Source organism: Microcaecilia unicolor, chromosome 1, assembly GCF_901765095.1.
Source record: "Microcaecilia unicolor chromosome 1, aMicUni1.1, whole genome shotgun sequence".
NCBI classification, from domain to species: Eukaryota; Metazoa; Chordata; class Amphibia; order Gymnophiona; family Siphonopidae; genus Microcaecilia; species Microcaecilia unicolor.
This window is the reverse complement of record NC_044031.1, coordinates 534348746-534365513: the sequence shown is the minus strand read 5'-3', so window position 1 is coordinate 534365513 and position 16768 is coordinate 534348746. Positions and strand designations below refer to the sequence as shown.

General features: G+C 42.1%; 1 protein-coding gene across 1 annotated transcript in view; it reads right to left on the bottom strand.

The window, feature by feature from the left end:
• The window catches only part of RIPK2 (receptor interacting serine/threonine kinase 2), a 99656-nt gene that overhangs the window by 8273 nt on the left and 74615 nt on the right, over positions 1 to 16768 (bottom strand). The window contains exons 5-9 of the mRNA XM_030216299.1: positions 14769 to 14818; positions 11628 to 11789; positions 11011 to 11096; positions 7653 to 7751; positions 3661 to 3745 (exon numbers count right to left, since the gene is read on the bottom strand). Coding sequence (XP_030072159.1) covers positions 3661 to 3745; positions 7653 to 7751; positions 11011 to 11096; positions 11628 to 11789; positions 14769 to 14818 — 482 coding nt within the window. The remainder of the gene's footprint in view (positions 1 to 3660; positions 3746 to 7652; positions 7752 to 11010; positions 11097 to 11627; positions 11790 to 14768; positions 14819 to 16768) is intronic.

Sequence of the window (16768 nt, the reverse complement as noted above, 5' to 3'; positions counted from 1 at the left end):
TGTACAGATATTACAATTTTGAATATGAGCAAATCAATTTTAAGCATCTTAATGCATGTTAAAATGATTGTGTCAACGCTGAGTCCTTTTACTAGGGTATGGTGAAATCTGGGCTTAGCCCCGGATTCTATATATCACGCCGAGATTTCCGCATGGAAATCAAAGAGTATTCCATAACAATGCATATAAATAGCTAATCAGTGCTGTTAACTGGATATTAACAAGCAATTATCAACACTAATTGGCACCGAGATTTACACGCACAACTCGCTAAGTGTATTCTGTAACATGGTGAACCTAAATTCTAAGTCGCATAGTTGAAAGGGGGCGTGGCCATGGGTAGGGCGAGAGCGTTTCTACAATCTATACAAAGGCGCGCTGAAAAATGGCTTGCGGTAGTGTAGGCGCAGGTTTTGGGCGAGCGCCAATCCATTTTTTAGCACGCCTGTAAAAAAAAAAAAAAACTTTTTTTTTTTTGCCGAAAATGGATGTGCGACAAAATCAAAATTGCCGTGCGTCCATTTGGGGTCTGAGACCTTACCGCCAGCCCTTGACCTAGCGGTAAAGATTCAGGGTGGCAATGACCTATGCGTGTCAAATGCCACTTGGCGTGAATCCGTTATACACGCCCAAAAATAAAAAATATTTTTCAGACGTGCGTATCGGACGGATGCCAAAACTGGGCAGCACGTGGCGCTGCCCAATTATTGATGGGTTGATAATTTTTGAACACTTTTGTCAGCGCTGGAAATACCATGTACTGGGGGCAGAACTACCATTGGTGGCTGAGGTGGGCTGGTGGTAGTTCTGGATTGCTGCACGGCAATCCTTTAGTAAAAGGACCCCTACGCTTTATTTATGTTTTTAAAAATTATTTCTGAATTTGTGACCCCACAAGAGGTGAAGAAGTCCACCGAAGTGGACAAACGCCAAAATCCCACGCGAGGTCAACAGCAAAAAGGAAGCAGGAAGTGGGCCAATAACTCAAGAGATCTTCAATAGCTTTTCTGTGCCTAAAAACATGTCCAGAACTTGCCCTCTCAAATTCTCTCCATGCTACTGTATGTAGTGTGCAAATGACGCCCAGCCCTTATTATCTCCAAGACAGACTGCAGCACCCTCTAAGCTGAGAGAGAGGGGACAAATGCTGGATGGCAGTGGGGAGAAGAGGGATGGATGCTGGATGGCAGTGGGGAGGAGAGAGAGAGGGGCAGATGCTGGATGGCAGTGGGGAGGAGAGAGAGAGGAGGTAGACGTTGGTTGGCAGTCGGGAGGAAAGAGAGAGGGCAAACACTGGATGGCTGTGGGGAGAGAAAGAGGGCACATGCTAGATTGGGGGTGAGAAAGAGGGCACATGCTGGATGAGAGAGGGTAGAGTTACTGAGATCCTTGTGGAACAAGAGGAAGTGAAATAGGAGAGCTGGGGCAAGGAAAAGAGTTGGCAAGCTGTAGGTAGATACAATAAAAAGAGGAAAATTAATGACTGAATAGTGAGACAGAATTAAATCTAGACAGAGGCAGAAAATAAATTGAAGAAAGCTGAAAGGAAAAGGAGGACAGAAAAATGACAAATGGACAGGAAATCGTGGCAAGAGAATTAAGGGAAGATGAGGAAAGTAGAAACCAGAGACTGGGACCAACACAACTGAAAAAAAGCAAAGGTAGAAAAAAAGAATTTTATTTTCCATTTAAGATAAAGTAGTGTGGTAGCTGTGTTAATAAACTTTAATGAATAAAAATAGAAATAAGGTGCTATCTTTTTACTGGACTGATTTTAATACCTCGTTGACTAACTTTCAGAGACCAAAACCTCCTTCCTCAGATCAGGACAGGATACCCTGATCTATACTAATCTGGCTTGTTTTGTTTTCCCAATCATTGTACTGATGATCTAGCACCAACTTTAGTGCTGTCTCTTCCTAGGTAGGTCCCTGTTGTGTGACTCATGGAAGTTACTGATATTATGGTATGTTGGAATTGATCTGTGGGTCCTGAGCGATGTATTTTTTCACTTTATGCCTGGTATTGCACTTTGGATTTTGATTTATACCACACCTTTCTCAGTAGCAGCTCAAGGCAAGTTACATTCAGGTACAGTAGGTATTTTCCTGTCCCTGGAGGGCTTATAATTTAAGTTTTGCATCTGAGGCAATGGAGGGTTCAAATCCCACTGATAATCCTTGAGATCTTGAACAAGGATTATCAGTGGGATTTGAAACCTGGCTTCTTTGGTTCTCAGCCTGCTGCTCTAACTATTAGGTACAGCTAATACAGATAATACCTAATGTTTGATAACTCAAGCAAACTAAATGCTAGCACAGCTGAAGCCTGGTGGCATTTGGCAACATACCAAAAACATTGATACATAAATTGTTTTATGGTTGCAATTAACCTCAGAATTGCTGTTACAGTATTGTTGAACATTACTGTTTACATGGCCAACTGGAAGATGATAAACTGGGAAGCTAGGGCTGACTGACAGCCAAGTGTTAAAGTACCTGCATATATTTCCAGAATACTGTAAATACTATTCTGTTCAATATGTTGTTATTTTGCCATGCATTATTTTGATTTTTTTTGGTACATAATTCCCTGGAGTGCATACAGTGGGGGAGGCAGCTGGAAGACAGTGAAGGGGTTCTTCCCTGCTGCGTTCAAAAGTACCCCTACTGTCCCTTTTTTCTGGTGCTCATACAGGGGGAGCAGTGTTCCCAACATCTAATATCTGAGTAAAATTCAGAGCAGCTATAAAGTATAGGCGAACAGTTCAAGCTTCTCCTTCTTACCTACAAATGCACTCAGTCTGCAGCCCCTCATTACCTCTCTACCCTCATCTCCCCTTACGTTCCCGCCCGAAACCTCCGCTCACAGGACAAATCCCTCCTCTCAGTACCCTTCTCCACCACCGCCAACTCCAGGCTCCGCCCATTCTGCCTCGCCTCACCCTATGCTTGGAATAAACTTCCTGAGCCCTTACGCCAAGCCCCCTCCCTACCCATCTTCAAAGCCTTGCTCAAAGCCCACCTCTTCAATGTTGCTTTTGGCACCTAACCTTTTTACCTTTCAGGAAATCTTGACTGCCCCAATTTGACTGCCCCTTCTTGACTGACTGTACATTTGTCCTTTAGATTGTAAGCTCTTTGAGCAGGGACTGTCCTTCTATGTTAAATTGTACGGCGCAGCATAACCCTAGTAGAGCTTTAGAAATGTTAAATAGTAGTAGTAGTAGGAAAGAACACAGAGTATGGCTCATTTCCAATCTCCCTGCGAGTGTTTATGTATGTATGTGTGTGTGTGTACATGTCTGTGTATGTATACGTAAGAAGTGCTAATGTAATGGAAACATTTCGCTAGTGTCAGATCAGTGCTTTGCTTGTGAAGAAAACTTTTTGCTCACATCAACTCAGTTCTTAGAGGGAACATTGGATTGCAGACCTTTGGGCCCTGTTTACAAAGCCGCGTTAATGTTTTTAACATGCGTTAACTATGTGCACATCTACAATATCCCTATAGGCACCTACATGGTTAGTGCTCACAATAATTGTAGGTGCATTAAAAACACCAACACGCCTTCGTAAACAAGGCCCTTTGTATGAAGAGAGCATGGGTGAAAAAAAGAATGCCAATAAGAAGAGTTTATAAAAGTGGGCATTTACATACCTTGCAATGGGATGTTATTCTGGGATGGAGGACATGAATTTTCCACTTCTGGTGTAGGGTTCGGAATATAACTTGCACCACTCTCCTAAAACATTGCCAAAGTAATCAAGGTAATAAGGTGATAGTGCCAGTGTCAATGGAACAAATACAGGCCACAAAGATCAACAAATGTGAACTCCCCATACACATCCAGAATTCTCTTACAATATCTGCTTGCCATACTACTATCATGTTTTATCATTATAATGTTACCCAAGATCCTTCTGTAATACTAAATGTCTATTTTCTTATATATTTCCACTATTCATGATGTATTGTAAGCCACATTGAGCCTGCAAAGAGATGGGAAAATGTGGGATACAAATGCAATAAATAAATAAATAAATAAATAAGGAACTTATACATTCACCAGTGGCTAGTAAGGTACAACTCGCCTATCCTTGTATTTTCAAATGCTAATGGCCTGTAAGGCGCTCACATGTCTCAAAAGCGGCACAAAGCGCCAGTTGGACTTTTTTCATGGGGGAAAACATCCAAGTTGTAATTTTCAAAACTCGGATTTGAGATGGTTTTCTCTTCAGGGGCATATTGGGGGAGTGTTTTGGGTGGGATTTGGGCAGGCCACAGTTTGGACGTTTTTTCCGGGATAATGGAACAAGATAAAAACGTTTAGGGCGAAAATTGGAATGACCCCCCCTTCATACTCCAGTGGTCACTGACCCCTCCCACCCCCAAAAGATGTGACCGTACATACCAGGCTTTGTGACAGCTTCAGATATTAAGGCCATTCCTATTGGAGCAACAAGCAGGTCCAAGAGTAGGCTAGTGGTCAGTGCAGTGGACTGTAGAGAAAGGGACCCAAATCCATATCCAACTCAAACTAGTACACTTGTGGTGGAAATCGTGAGCCTTCCAAAACCCACAAAATACTAACTGTACCTACAGATAGGAGACACCTGCAAATCTGAGGGCTTTTATAGTGGTGTACAGTAGGTTTTTAGGTGTTCTTGGAGGATTCACAACACAAAAAAAGGGTGTTAAGGTGGGATTTGTACCTGGGTCCCTTTATGTGAAGTCCACTGTACTGACCATTAGGCTGCCCCTCTGCTCTGCTGGGATGTCTGTGTGGCCAGTTTACTAGGAATGGCTTCTTTTTGTATGCTTTCCTCTAGGACTCTTTTTTTTTTTTTTGAAAATCATACCTAAAGAAATACATACCGAGCACAAAATCATCTGGAAATGAGTGACTTTCAAAACAAGAATATAGATGTTTTTCCAATTTGCATATTGGGATGAATGTTTTAGACATTTTCACCAAAGCGTCTACATTTGGACTTCGCCACCATATTGAAAATGCCCCTCCATATGTATAACTCCTCTATCTGTGTATTTTCAAATGCCATATGGATAGTGTTAGTCCAAAAATCTCTCCAACAGACCAGACGCTATCGGTATATGGAAGGGGAGAGGGAGGGCAGAAAAAGGGTAAAAACCAAATATTATCCATATAGTGGTGATATTCAGCCACTATCTGTTGGATTCTATATATCACGCTTAGATTTCCATATGGAAATCCAGGCGTATTCTATAACAACGCACGTACATTTAACAATGGTGAGGAGCATAAACAGCTCTTAAGAATAATGAGAACATGAAAATAGTTAGAATTCAAACGCATAACTCACTAAGCGTATTCTGTAATGAACTGCGCCTAAATTCTAATGTGCACATCCAAAAAGGAGTGTGGTTCCGGGCAGGCAGAGAAACGGGAGTTTCATGGGTGTTCCCAAATTTCCATGCATTGTTATAGAATATGGCCCAGTCCGCCTAAATCTATGTGCAGGGATTTATGCCACATTTTCGTTGGTGTAAATGGATGAGCGTAGTTTTAGGCGCAGGGGTATCAACTAAGTGTATTCTATATACCGTGCCTAAATCTTATACAATACGCTTAGACGAAAATGATTACCATGCGGATTTTCCAGGCGCCATATATAGAATCTCCCCCTATACAGACAAGCTGTGGTGCCTCGATATAAGTGCCGTAATGGGGCACATTTGGCACCAATTCTCTAACGGTACTTAGGTCTGCCTAAGCTGTTACAGAACACTAGTGCAATGCTGAAATTAGGGGCACCCCCTTAAGACAGGTTAATGGCTTGCATTAATTGATTTTGCCTAAGTGAGCCATGCAATGCACAGAACCAATAGTACTTTATAAGCTGAATGCATCGCTTGGCGACATGTCCGTGGCTCACCCATGCTCCTCCCACTGGCACACCCCCTTGCAGTTATGCACTATGGGCCCAATATTCAGCTGGCAGTGGGCAGTGCATTTGCTGTCTGCTGCTGGTGTTATACCCAGATATTCAATGCTGGGCCATTTCTGTTTTGGCCACTAAAAGATTATTCAGCACTAACCAGTTAACATTTTAGCAGCTCCATCTCTACCTGTTTTTAAATCTATGCTGAAGGCTCACCTTTTCACTGCTGCCATTGGCTCCTAGCTGCTACTCATTGCCTTCCTCCTCCCCTATTCCTCTTTACCATGTAATTCCCTTGCCCGTAATGTCTTGTCTGTCTGTTTTACCTAGATTGTAAGCTCTTTGAGCAGGGACTGTCTCTCTATGTCAAATGTTCAGCGCTGTGTGCGTCTGGTAGCGCTATATAAATGCTATTAGTAGTAGTAGTAGTAAAAGACAGGCCTGCTATTTAAGTGGCTTATTTTGATTGCTCAACATAACTGGTTTGGCGCTGAGTATCCGTGGTAAGGCGCTTAAACACTATTTAACCTACCAGGAATGTTCCTGGTCAGTTAAAAACTAGTTTTGAGTATCGGTGGGGGGAGGGGGTATATAGTTATAGAATTGTCCTTCAGGTGTTTAGTTTAGGTCTCCTGTCATAAACTTCATGGATAGCAGCGGTGGCGGTTATTGCTCTATAGATATATTCAACGCCCCTGATTATACTCGTGTGGAATACATTAATTTAAATGCCATGGCTGGCATTTAAATTTTTTTATTTTATTTTTGTTACATTTGTAGCCTGCGCTTTCCCACTCATGGCAGGCTCAATGTGGCTTACATAGGGCAATCGAGGGTTAAGTGACTTGCCCAGAGTCACAAGGAGCTGCCTGTGCCTGAAGTGGGAATTGAACTCAGTTCCTCAGGACCAAAGTCCACCACCCTAACCACTAGGCCACTCCTCCACTCCACAAATTGCAACAGTAACCAGTGCCACTGAAATTTACTCTCCTATGCTAAACATTATAGAGAAAGTTTTGACAGAGACTGGATGTGCACTGAGAGCAGGACAGAAAGTGTATTTATCCTATCCTGCTGTTTCTGGCTTCTCCAGCAGCCCATTGGTCAGAGACATAACAACCACTAGGCCAGCGGTTCCCAAACCTGGTCCTGGAAGCACTCCAGTCAGTCAGGTTTTCAGGATAGCCACAATGAATATTCATGAGAGAGATTTGCATGCAGTGGAGGCAGTGCATGCAAATCTCTCTCATGAATATTCATTGTGGATGTCCTGAAAACCTGACTGACAGGAGTGCCTCCAGGACCGGGTTTGGGAACCACTGAACTAGGATGCAGGATGAAGAAGAAGTGAAGGCAGAAGCACAGGAAGTTGAAGTGCTCACTGTGCCCTTGTGTCCTCTCAAAAATCAAAAATGCCCAGCTTTGCACATTATTTGTAATAGCGCTTAACTTCCTATATTTGTGATCAACCTTTTAGCTTCTGGACACCAATTACAGTACAGTTCAGACAAAAATGTAGGCAGTTGGTAATCCTAACAACAAGTTAATTTTTTTTTACATAGAAAAAAACGTCAGGGACTAAGGGATTATGCCATGAATTTATGATGCCTGCTAAAATATGTAATTCATGTACATTTCAGCTGTGAACCATAATAAAGCTAAAATAATGTTTGTTAGTGAGTTTATCAAAGAGATTATAATAAGCATTTAATTACATTTTTGACTTACCTCTTGTGGACCTTGACATGATGGAATATTTCGAGGTTCTACTGCAACCTCAGGTATGTCACATGGGGAGCACTGATTAAAGTTTGGAACTTTCCTTAACTGGAAAACATATAGGAACATTTATTTATAGTATAATGTGATATTTACCAACAAGTCCATTATAACATAAAAGTAGGAGAGCCGTATTCTTTTAGTAGGCCTGGCTCACTCTCTGCACAAATGAGTTTTGAGTTCACTGGAAACTGCGAGAACATCTTACCCTAGTTTACAATTGAAAGGGTGGGGTAATGAGACTGAGGTGCCACAGACGTCATTTGTGTTTCCCCAACTGGACCTCTGCTTCTAGTCTCATCCTTTATTGCAAGAGTCCTCTCTGTAACTGGCCTCAGAACATGGCTCACTTTGGAACCCAGTAGGCATGCACCAAAATCCTACTGATGGGAACTGCTTTTTCCAGTGCCCAGAATTCTCTCTTCCCTAGGGTCTGTGATAGCTACTTTTACCAAACCTCTAGACCCTGCCACAATAATGAGTAGGTGCTAGATTCAAGGATCAAACCCAGGTCTCCTGGGACAATTTAACTGACATTTTGAACCAAACAAGCATCAAAGGCCAACCTTAGTTGGCAATGCACCGAATATCGGCGGGTAGCTGGTTATATCGCGCGATATAACTGGCTATCCACTAAGTGCTAACCGGCAATATTGAGTGGGAGATAGCCGTTCCTGGCCAGTTAAATGGTTTTAAATATCGGGCAGTTTGTTACAGAATTGCATTCTACCTGTGTACTTTGCTTTGCAAATTAGTGCACAGTTCGTGGGTAATGGAGACAGTTTGAAAATTGTCCAGAGCGGGGTTAATTTTATAAGGTGCGCTAGGGTGAATCTCTTCATAAAGGAAGTTAATAAATCCCGATAAATAAAGCTCAAACAAGCTACTATTTTATAAGGGAAATAAATATCTATGAGCCTATATAAGATAGACTCCTACAATGAACCCCAGCAGCATACAAATGCTCTCACACAACTTTAAAGAAGGTGTATGTTTATTTATTGGGATTTATAAACTGCCTTTATGAAGAGATTTGTTCAAGGCTGTGTACAGCAAGCACAGTTTAATTGTGTGCAAAGACAATGTGCATTTAGATGTGTATTTTGTAAGACAGTTCAGGTACACTGCAGCTTTGCCCCTGCTCGACCTAAACTCCATGGAAACGCCTATGCGAGGCACAAGCATTCTTATAAGCTGATTAGTACTGAGGTTAGGTTTGAACATATTATCCCTGTTTTGTGTAAAGTCCATTGACTTCCAGTAGCCTGGAAGACTTTTCTGTCACTGGTATGCAGGCTCTCCATAATAAAGCAACTTTAGTTATAGCCTCAAGACTGAAGATCTATAACCCTTCGAGCACTGTGGTCAATGGAAAGGAATTTACTGGATGTACCATCTTTCTGTATGATGAGCTTAAATGAACTGAGATCTAGTACTTCCCGAGTAATAGGTCTTAATGAACTGCGCAAGATGGAGCACGTTTGTGCAGTGCTGCGTACGCCTTGTAGCACTATAGAAATGCTAAATAGTAGTAGTAGTAGTAGCACTTAGTGTTATTTCGGAAACAGTATAAAGCACATCTTTCTCTCCACAGGCATCTTAAGACTTTTATTTCATAAATACTTTAGTACCTATGCAGACTGTGTTTATATTATTTTTGGCTGTATGGTTCCCAATGTCTAATTGGTTTCTTTTGTGTAACTCACCTTGGACCAATTATTATTTATTGCATTTGTACCCCACATTATCCCACCTTTTTGCAGGCTCAATGTGGTTTACAGAGTGAGCTTATGTTAAAATCAATACATGTTTTAAATACAGTTGATCCTAAGCTGATGTAAAAGAGGTAGTAGATGGGCGGATGTTGGGTAGGTTGTGTGCGAGTATTTTAGGTGTGTTCGGATGATTTGGGGAATGAATTGTGTGCAAAGTGTTTTAGGTGTGTTCAGGTGATTTGGGGAATGAATTGTATCATTGAGGGTGACTTTTGTAGGCTCTGTTAAAGAGGTGTGTTTTCAGAGCTTTGCGGAAGCTGGTTAGATTGTTCATGGTTTTCAGGGTTTTGGGCAGGCTAGAAATGCCTTATATGAGATAATCTCTTTGGGCAGGTCTTTTCCACAATAAAGGTAGACTATCACCCTAGTGGACAAGTAGTTTACAATGTATGGACTGGAAGTGTAGATGACTGCAATTATGCTTACATTTTATTTTTGTTTTGTTTGATTTTTTTTTAACTTATGGTATACGTTTGTTTCATGTGTTGTCTATTTATAACTATGAATTTGTGTTTTGCTATTATTTGATTATGTATGTATATTTTATGATCTGCCAAGTATTTCAGATTGTACGGAACAGAAATTTTTTTTTAATAAGAAGGGTGGTATATCAAGAACAATAACCATTAATACATAAATATAAAATAAGGTGTGGTATGTTTTTGCACTTACCACTTATTAGAAGCAAAACCTAGCACGAGGTAAATGCAGGGGGTGTGCTCAGCACTTACAGCATGGGCACTGAGGCAGCCATTTTCTCCAGCTTCTGCAAGGGCCAGAAATGAGGGAGCTTTGCTTCTGGCCCCAATGCCCCACTGGACCAACAGTGTGTGTGTGGGGGGGCTATATAGACTGCCAGGATGGGAGATGTCATTCCAGGGGGGTAGGGGTGGTACTTTTACATGAAGCAGGCTGGGAGGAGGGTGGAATAGAAGGAGGGAGCCAGGAGGGGGATTTCAGCCCTAAAAAAAAAAAAAGTCATGCAGGTGCCGGCCAATATTCAGTGCAGGCACCGGCATACTTAAGTGGGCAGAATTAGGACAGTTTTTGAGATGTCCTAAATTCGCCTGCTTAGCTATGCAGGTGCCAGCACTGAAAACTACCAGAACCTACATAACCCCTGGTTCCCCCTAACACTACTTTCCATGTTGTCCCTGACCTGCCCACTTTTTCTGAGACCAGTCAGAGGTGATATTCAGTGGCATTGCCCACTTTAGTACTGCTAAATATCAGGGGTTAGAGAGTGGTAAGGGATTTAAGAGGGGAGGATCCCCTACTGCCTGTTTAAATCACTCTGAATGGTGCCTTCCCTTTGCTTCCTCCCAAACATTATTTGATTGAATTGAGCCCACTGAAATTAAACTACGCTGATGCAACAGGATCTTGTACTCCCAAGCTCGGCTGTTCAGGAAACATATTTCACCTAAGTTAATAATATCCAGGACAATCCGTTCACTCTACAGTAACAACTGCATTGTGTTGTGACAAATTGTTCTAGTCAGTTTGAATGAGAACGAGGAAAAGATATGTACTTTTGTTTTCTTCAGCTGTAGTACGGCTTCAAGTACATCTATTTCATCAAACGTTTTCACGATTGGTTCCAGCTCTACCAAGCATTCTACAAAGAAAAATAAGCACAGTTATGTAGCTGTGGTAAAAATGAAACTGAAATAGCAGCAATATGAGAAAGAAGTGGAGAGAAAATCATTTCAGCCCCTTTACAGATATGAATTATTATCATTATATACTCTTAAACAGCAACAAACCGCTTTTTAGCTAAAAGTTACTTCTCTTTGGACTGTATGTCCTCCTAAGTGTCTACTCTTAATACCTCTTTTACTCCCTCAGAGAAACACTGAGGAGCCGATGCAGAAAGCTACCATGGACTGCAGCGTGCAGTTAATGGGCTGCACACTGCAGAAAGGGGTTCAGCCATTAAACTAACTGATGCAGTAGACATCAACGCACAGCATATTAACAATACATGGTAAACGGACTTTTAGCTAATCTGCAGCAATGGAGAGAAGCTAATAACCCGAGCGCCGATGTCTACATTGCAAAAAAAATCTACTGACAGGTCTGATGCAGCGTAGAAGGGTTTGTCAGTACACTGAATAATTGCACCCCACTATGAAAAAGCTGAACTTACTTAAGAAAGATGGTCTCTCATCTGGATTTTGTGCCCATGCACTTGTCATTAGCAGAATTATTTTCTCCCGCTGAGGAATGCCGAGTGGTAAACTTTCTTCACTGGTATCCGGCCGTTTCCCACCTGACACACTGAACATAATCTGCATAGGATTTACAGCTCCTACCAAAACAAGCATCAGAGGAACAATGCATTACATTTCCAACAGAGATCCCGTATTAACTTTAAGATACTATTGTCAGCTGCTTTTACAAGGGCAACGAAAGACAGACAGAATTTGCTCACAGGTGGGGTTCTGTTGGAGGAATTCTGGACCCAAATTAAACCCAAGGTTTGTTAATCGGACTCCCTACTGTTAGTTCCGCAAGACTACCACAAGAGGTCACCTTAAAGGGGCCAGTGATGAGTAAAAAGTCACCCTCCCCCACATCTTCCTGAACAGTGTTTAAATTAAAGCACACCAACTGGACCCATGCCATATTCCCAAAGGATTTGAAAATAGAGATCACCTCCTCCCCGAATCCATAAACCTCATTTAGTGAAGGGGAGAGGGGAGGAATCCTTGGTGGACAATCAGAAACTTCACTTTATTTTGCTGAACAGGTTCTCCATAAGTGATATGGTTTCAAGTTTACTGGCTGATGGTTTTAATCTAACAAAACTATTACAAATATAATCAGAGGAATAGTGCGTTTTGAAAGTATAATGTACTTCCATTTCGATTAGAATTTAGAAACAATATTTTAATAAATTTGGTTTCAATGATTTTTAATACTTTTTGAAGAAGAATTATTGTACGAACGTTTCAGACAACTTGATTAGTAGTTATGACATTTGGCTTAGCTTCTCCTTATGTAAAACCTTCTCGCATGCTAAGCCCATTTTTACTGTGGCCATCAAAATATATGGATGTAAATATATAAAAAGATCCCTTATATAGCAGTTACAGCCTGTAGCTACCACAATGGTGATGTCAGTGCCAGCTATTTAGCATATCCAAGCCCATTCTCTGCCCCTGACAGGCCCCCTCCTTAGCGTGTGCAGATGGCAAAATGAATGTGGAACTCTTTGGCGTGTCCCGAGTTAGGCCATTTTTGCTGGGTTAGACATGCATTAGCACCTAATGCAGCTTAGTAAAAGGTCCCCTAAGGTATTTTAATGACCCAAATGTGCACTAATAAATACACATCCCTAGTACTAATTCTCAACAGAAACCCCATGTATGCATTACATTGATAGAACACAACCTGAAAAAAGTGTACACAGCAAAAAAAAAAAAGAATGAGGCGTGGCCAAAGCAAAAAGCCAGATATTTGACCAGTGGCGTTCAGTGTTTTGCTGACCGCCGCTGGTGTTATGCCCAGAAATTCAATGCCTTTGGCACTGAATTTCTGGGTTTGTGGAGCTGGCTAACACACAGCCAGTTAAGGGCTCCTTTTACTAAGCAGAGGTAAGCCCAATGTGGACTTACCGCTCGCTATACAGGAAGTACCGCCGGGCTACCGCAGCTGTCATTTCCGGTGCTACAAAAATGTTTTTATTTTTGTAGCGCCGGAGTTTATCCGGTGATAATTGGGCAGTGCCATGAGCTGCCCGGTTAACGCGGAAGCCCTTACCGCTACCTCAATGGGTGGCGGTAAGAGCTCCCCCCCCCCCCCCCCGGAAATGGCCACATGGCAAGTGCTTTACTTGCTGTATGGCCATTTCCTGCAGAAAGGCGAGACTTCCCTTTTACCAGCTGCAGTAAAAGGGGGCCTCAGCGTGTGTGTAAAACACGCACCCAGCGCTGGCCACCTTTTGCCGCAGCTTGGTAAAAGTGGCCATAAGTGCGATATTCACCACACAAAGACAGGACTGACTTTTATGCAGTACTATTTATGCCGTTACCTTAGCTGGCTAAGAACTAACAGAGGAATTCTAAAAATGGAGCTAAAAATTGGACACGTGACCAATTTGCGCATGAGATTTAATTAAGTAACGAGTGTATAAGCAGCAATAATTGGGTGCTAAGAATCAATTACTGGCACTAATTGGCAACAATTTGGATTTACGCACCAGCTTGCTAAGCGCTGTTCTGTAAATACGCGTGTGGAAATTCTTTAGCGCGCAACTGAAAGTGGAGGAGTGGCCTAGTGGTTAGGGTGGTGGACTTTGGTCCTGAGGAACTGAGTTCAATTCCCGGCACAGGCAGCTCCTTGTGACTCTGGGCAAGTCACTAAACCCTCAATTGCCTGCCACATTGAGCCTGCCATGAGTGGGAAAGCACAGGGTACAAATGTAACAAAAATAAAAAAGAGGAATGTGTGTCTGGTAGGGGTGGTAGGGTGGGGGCAATTAAGAGGAATTCATTTAAGATGCGAGCACTATTATAGAATTTGTAGGATCAGCACCTAATTTAGGCCTGGGGATTTCTGCCAGGGGTCAGTTGGAGTAAATCCTTGTGCACGGATCTTGGCACTACGAGCTATTCTATAAACATAACTCTGAGCAATATTCTATTTATAAAATAATGCTCAGTGTGCATTTTTTTTTTCGGCGCACGAATTTGGGTGCCATTTACTGAATTTAGTCCTAAACGCCAAGTGCTGACTCTGCCCTGGAAAGCCCCAAAATAGCTGGTTTTGACATAGGAACTAACTAGATATTTTCAGCAGAACTAACCAGTTTATTGCCACTGAAAATGACCGGCTAGCCCTGAACAGGTGATTTAACCGGCCAAGAGCTGCTTCTGGATGGTTAAATCACTTTGCATATCGACCTGGAAGGTTTTATTTTAGAAAATTAGGAATGCATATAAATGAAATACAATAGGACATAAGGAAATGAGACCTCAGAACACAAACAACAAGAAAGCAACAGAGCCATAGCACCAGAAAGTTAATATTTTGAATAAACTTGTTGCTTTACCATACTCATTAGATCATGAGATATTTGACAGTAGACATGAGGAAATTCCATTGTGATATGTATATTTTAAAGTAAACAAACAGCCAAGTGGATGTCTCCGTTCAGCTATTTCACAAAGAACATCATGTGTGAACACACCCAGCACATATCAAAGAGTTATGTAACCACATCAAAATAGAGGTGTATTGGGAATACAAAGTACCAGAAGCCAAGCGGAAGAGGACAACTGCTCACCTTCAAAGGGCTGTTTTCTTGACAGCACTTCCCACATGATGATAGCATAGCTGTATGCAAGGAAAAAAACAAAACAAAACAAATCAATATACAAGTGAGATTTCAATACTTTCATGGCAGAACTGAGGTGACTGGAACACAATCCCAAACTGACTAGAATCAGTGGAGAATTAACATCTATAAGGAGAAATTATGTCTTATCTGATCATTTTCTTTCCTTTAGTCCTAACAGACCAGTCCAGATCAATGGGCCATGTCTATCCACCAGCGGAAGGAGACAGAGAAAAAATAGTTCCAAGTAATTTGCCTCCTTAAGGGTATCGTGCAGTCTGGAATGTCCAGTATTTCGAATAGCCAAGCAATGGTGCTCATGACATCTACAGTGAAGAATATTGCAAATGCCATAGTCAGTGAACCCACTGGGCCTGAGCTGCAACATGCAATGTGGATCTACCCAACTGATATTTTGTGCTGCCAAGATATCCATGCAGAACTGTAATATGAAGTGTGGCTCGTACTCAACTGACCTACAGATAGATCACTGAGACAGAAGACATGTGACCAAAGAAAACTCAATATGGTAAATCTAAGAAATGACCTCCGCTCACAATATAAATCAATCAAAGGAAAAACCAAAGAAGGAGGGAGAAAATTATCAAGACAGACATAATTTCTCCTTCTTTTTCATCTCTAGCAGACCAGTCCAGATCAATGGGATGTAGCAAAGCAGTCCTCCAAATAGGGCGGGACTATCAGAGAAAAGACCCTTGGTAAGGCAAGTGCTGAATGCCAGGCAAGCCTGTTTAAAATAAGCAAACTTCTACTAAAGAAGTGCTGAAGAAACCCCAAAAATACGGGAAACCTTGATGGCCAAGACTGCTGTGAGCCAAAAAGAGAATGTGTAGGGCAGCGAAACTACAGCCACTCTAATAGTGGGAACTGCCAGTGAAACAAAATGGCTGCCTAGCCCACATAGGCTATTATCCTACACTCCATCGAAGGCTCTAAGCAGGAGAACCAAGCAAACCAACCAACCAAAGAGACAACAGGCAAAAGCACACCAAACAGTGTTGTAGAGCCATTAATTGAGATCGGAGAAAAGAAGAGCATAGGTCTACAAGTGAGGGCAACCACTGGAGCAATAGAAGCAACTGGTTAGATAGAGACTACCAATCCAGAAGGGAACAGGGAACAGCATATTGAATGTCCTAAAACCAACACCTGCAACTGCAAGAGCCATTCTGGTTGGTGCTGTAGCAGTACCCTAGAGAAAACAGCTGTAGAAAGTGGAAACTGAGGGACCAGAACCTACAAATTTTACATCTTACACTTGGTTCCTAGACCACTGCTCACACACGAAGAGACAGAAATATATGCAAAGGCTGTCACCCAAGTATTACTTCATCACCTGAAGCTAAAGGGGTAAGAACGACCCTAGAGTTAAACATGCACGCATAGCAGATCTCCCACATGCATGAGAAGAAGGTATAGAATTCCCTGATGCAGAATTGGCCGCAACATCAGAAAAAATGCCAGCAGCTGCCGTTGTACAATATACTATGCAGGCACCTATGTTATCTGAAGGAATACCTCTCATAGTGCAATTGATGCCAGGCAGTAAACGTCCCCCCGGAAGGCATGCCTGTAGCTGCTGCACCTGCAAGGAGACCTGTGGCTTTTGTCCTTGAGGCTAAGTTTGTGACTGTTGGAACTGAAGCCATATGTGGGGATGATGCATTTAATTAGCTGCACCTGGGGATGTTTTTTTTTTTTTTTTTTTAAACCACAGATGCTGCAGCCAAAGCAATGCCTGACTGTGACCATGCTTGTGGCAGGAAAAGTTCTGAGCATGCCTAACCAAAGGGGAGAGAACAGGGCATTTGAAGTCATGCCTGAGGTTGCTGTATCTGAAGCCACAACTGTATACTACCTACGTACTCTCAAGGTACATGTTATATTACAGACATACTACAGTCTCAACACTCAGGACCCACAGGCAA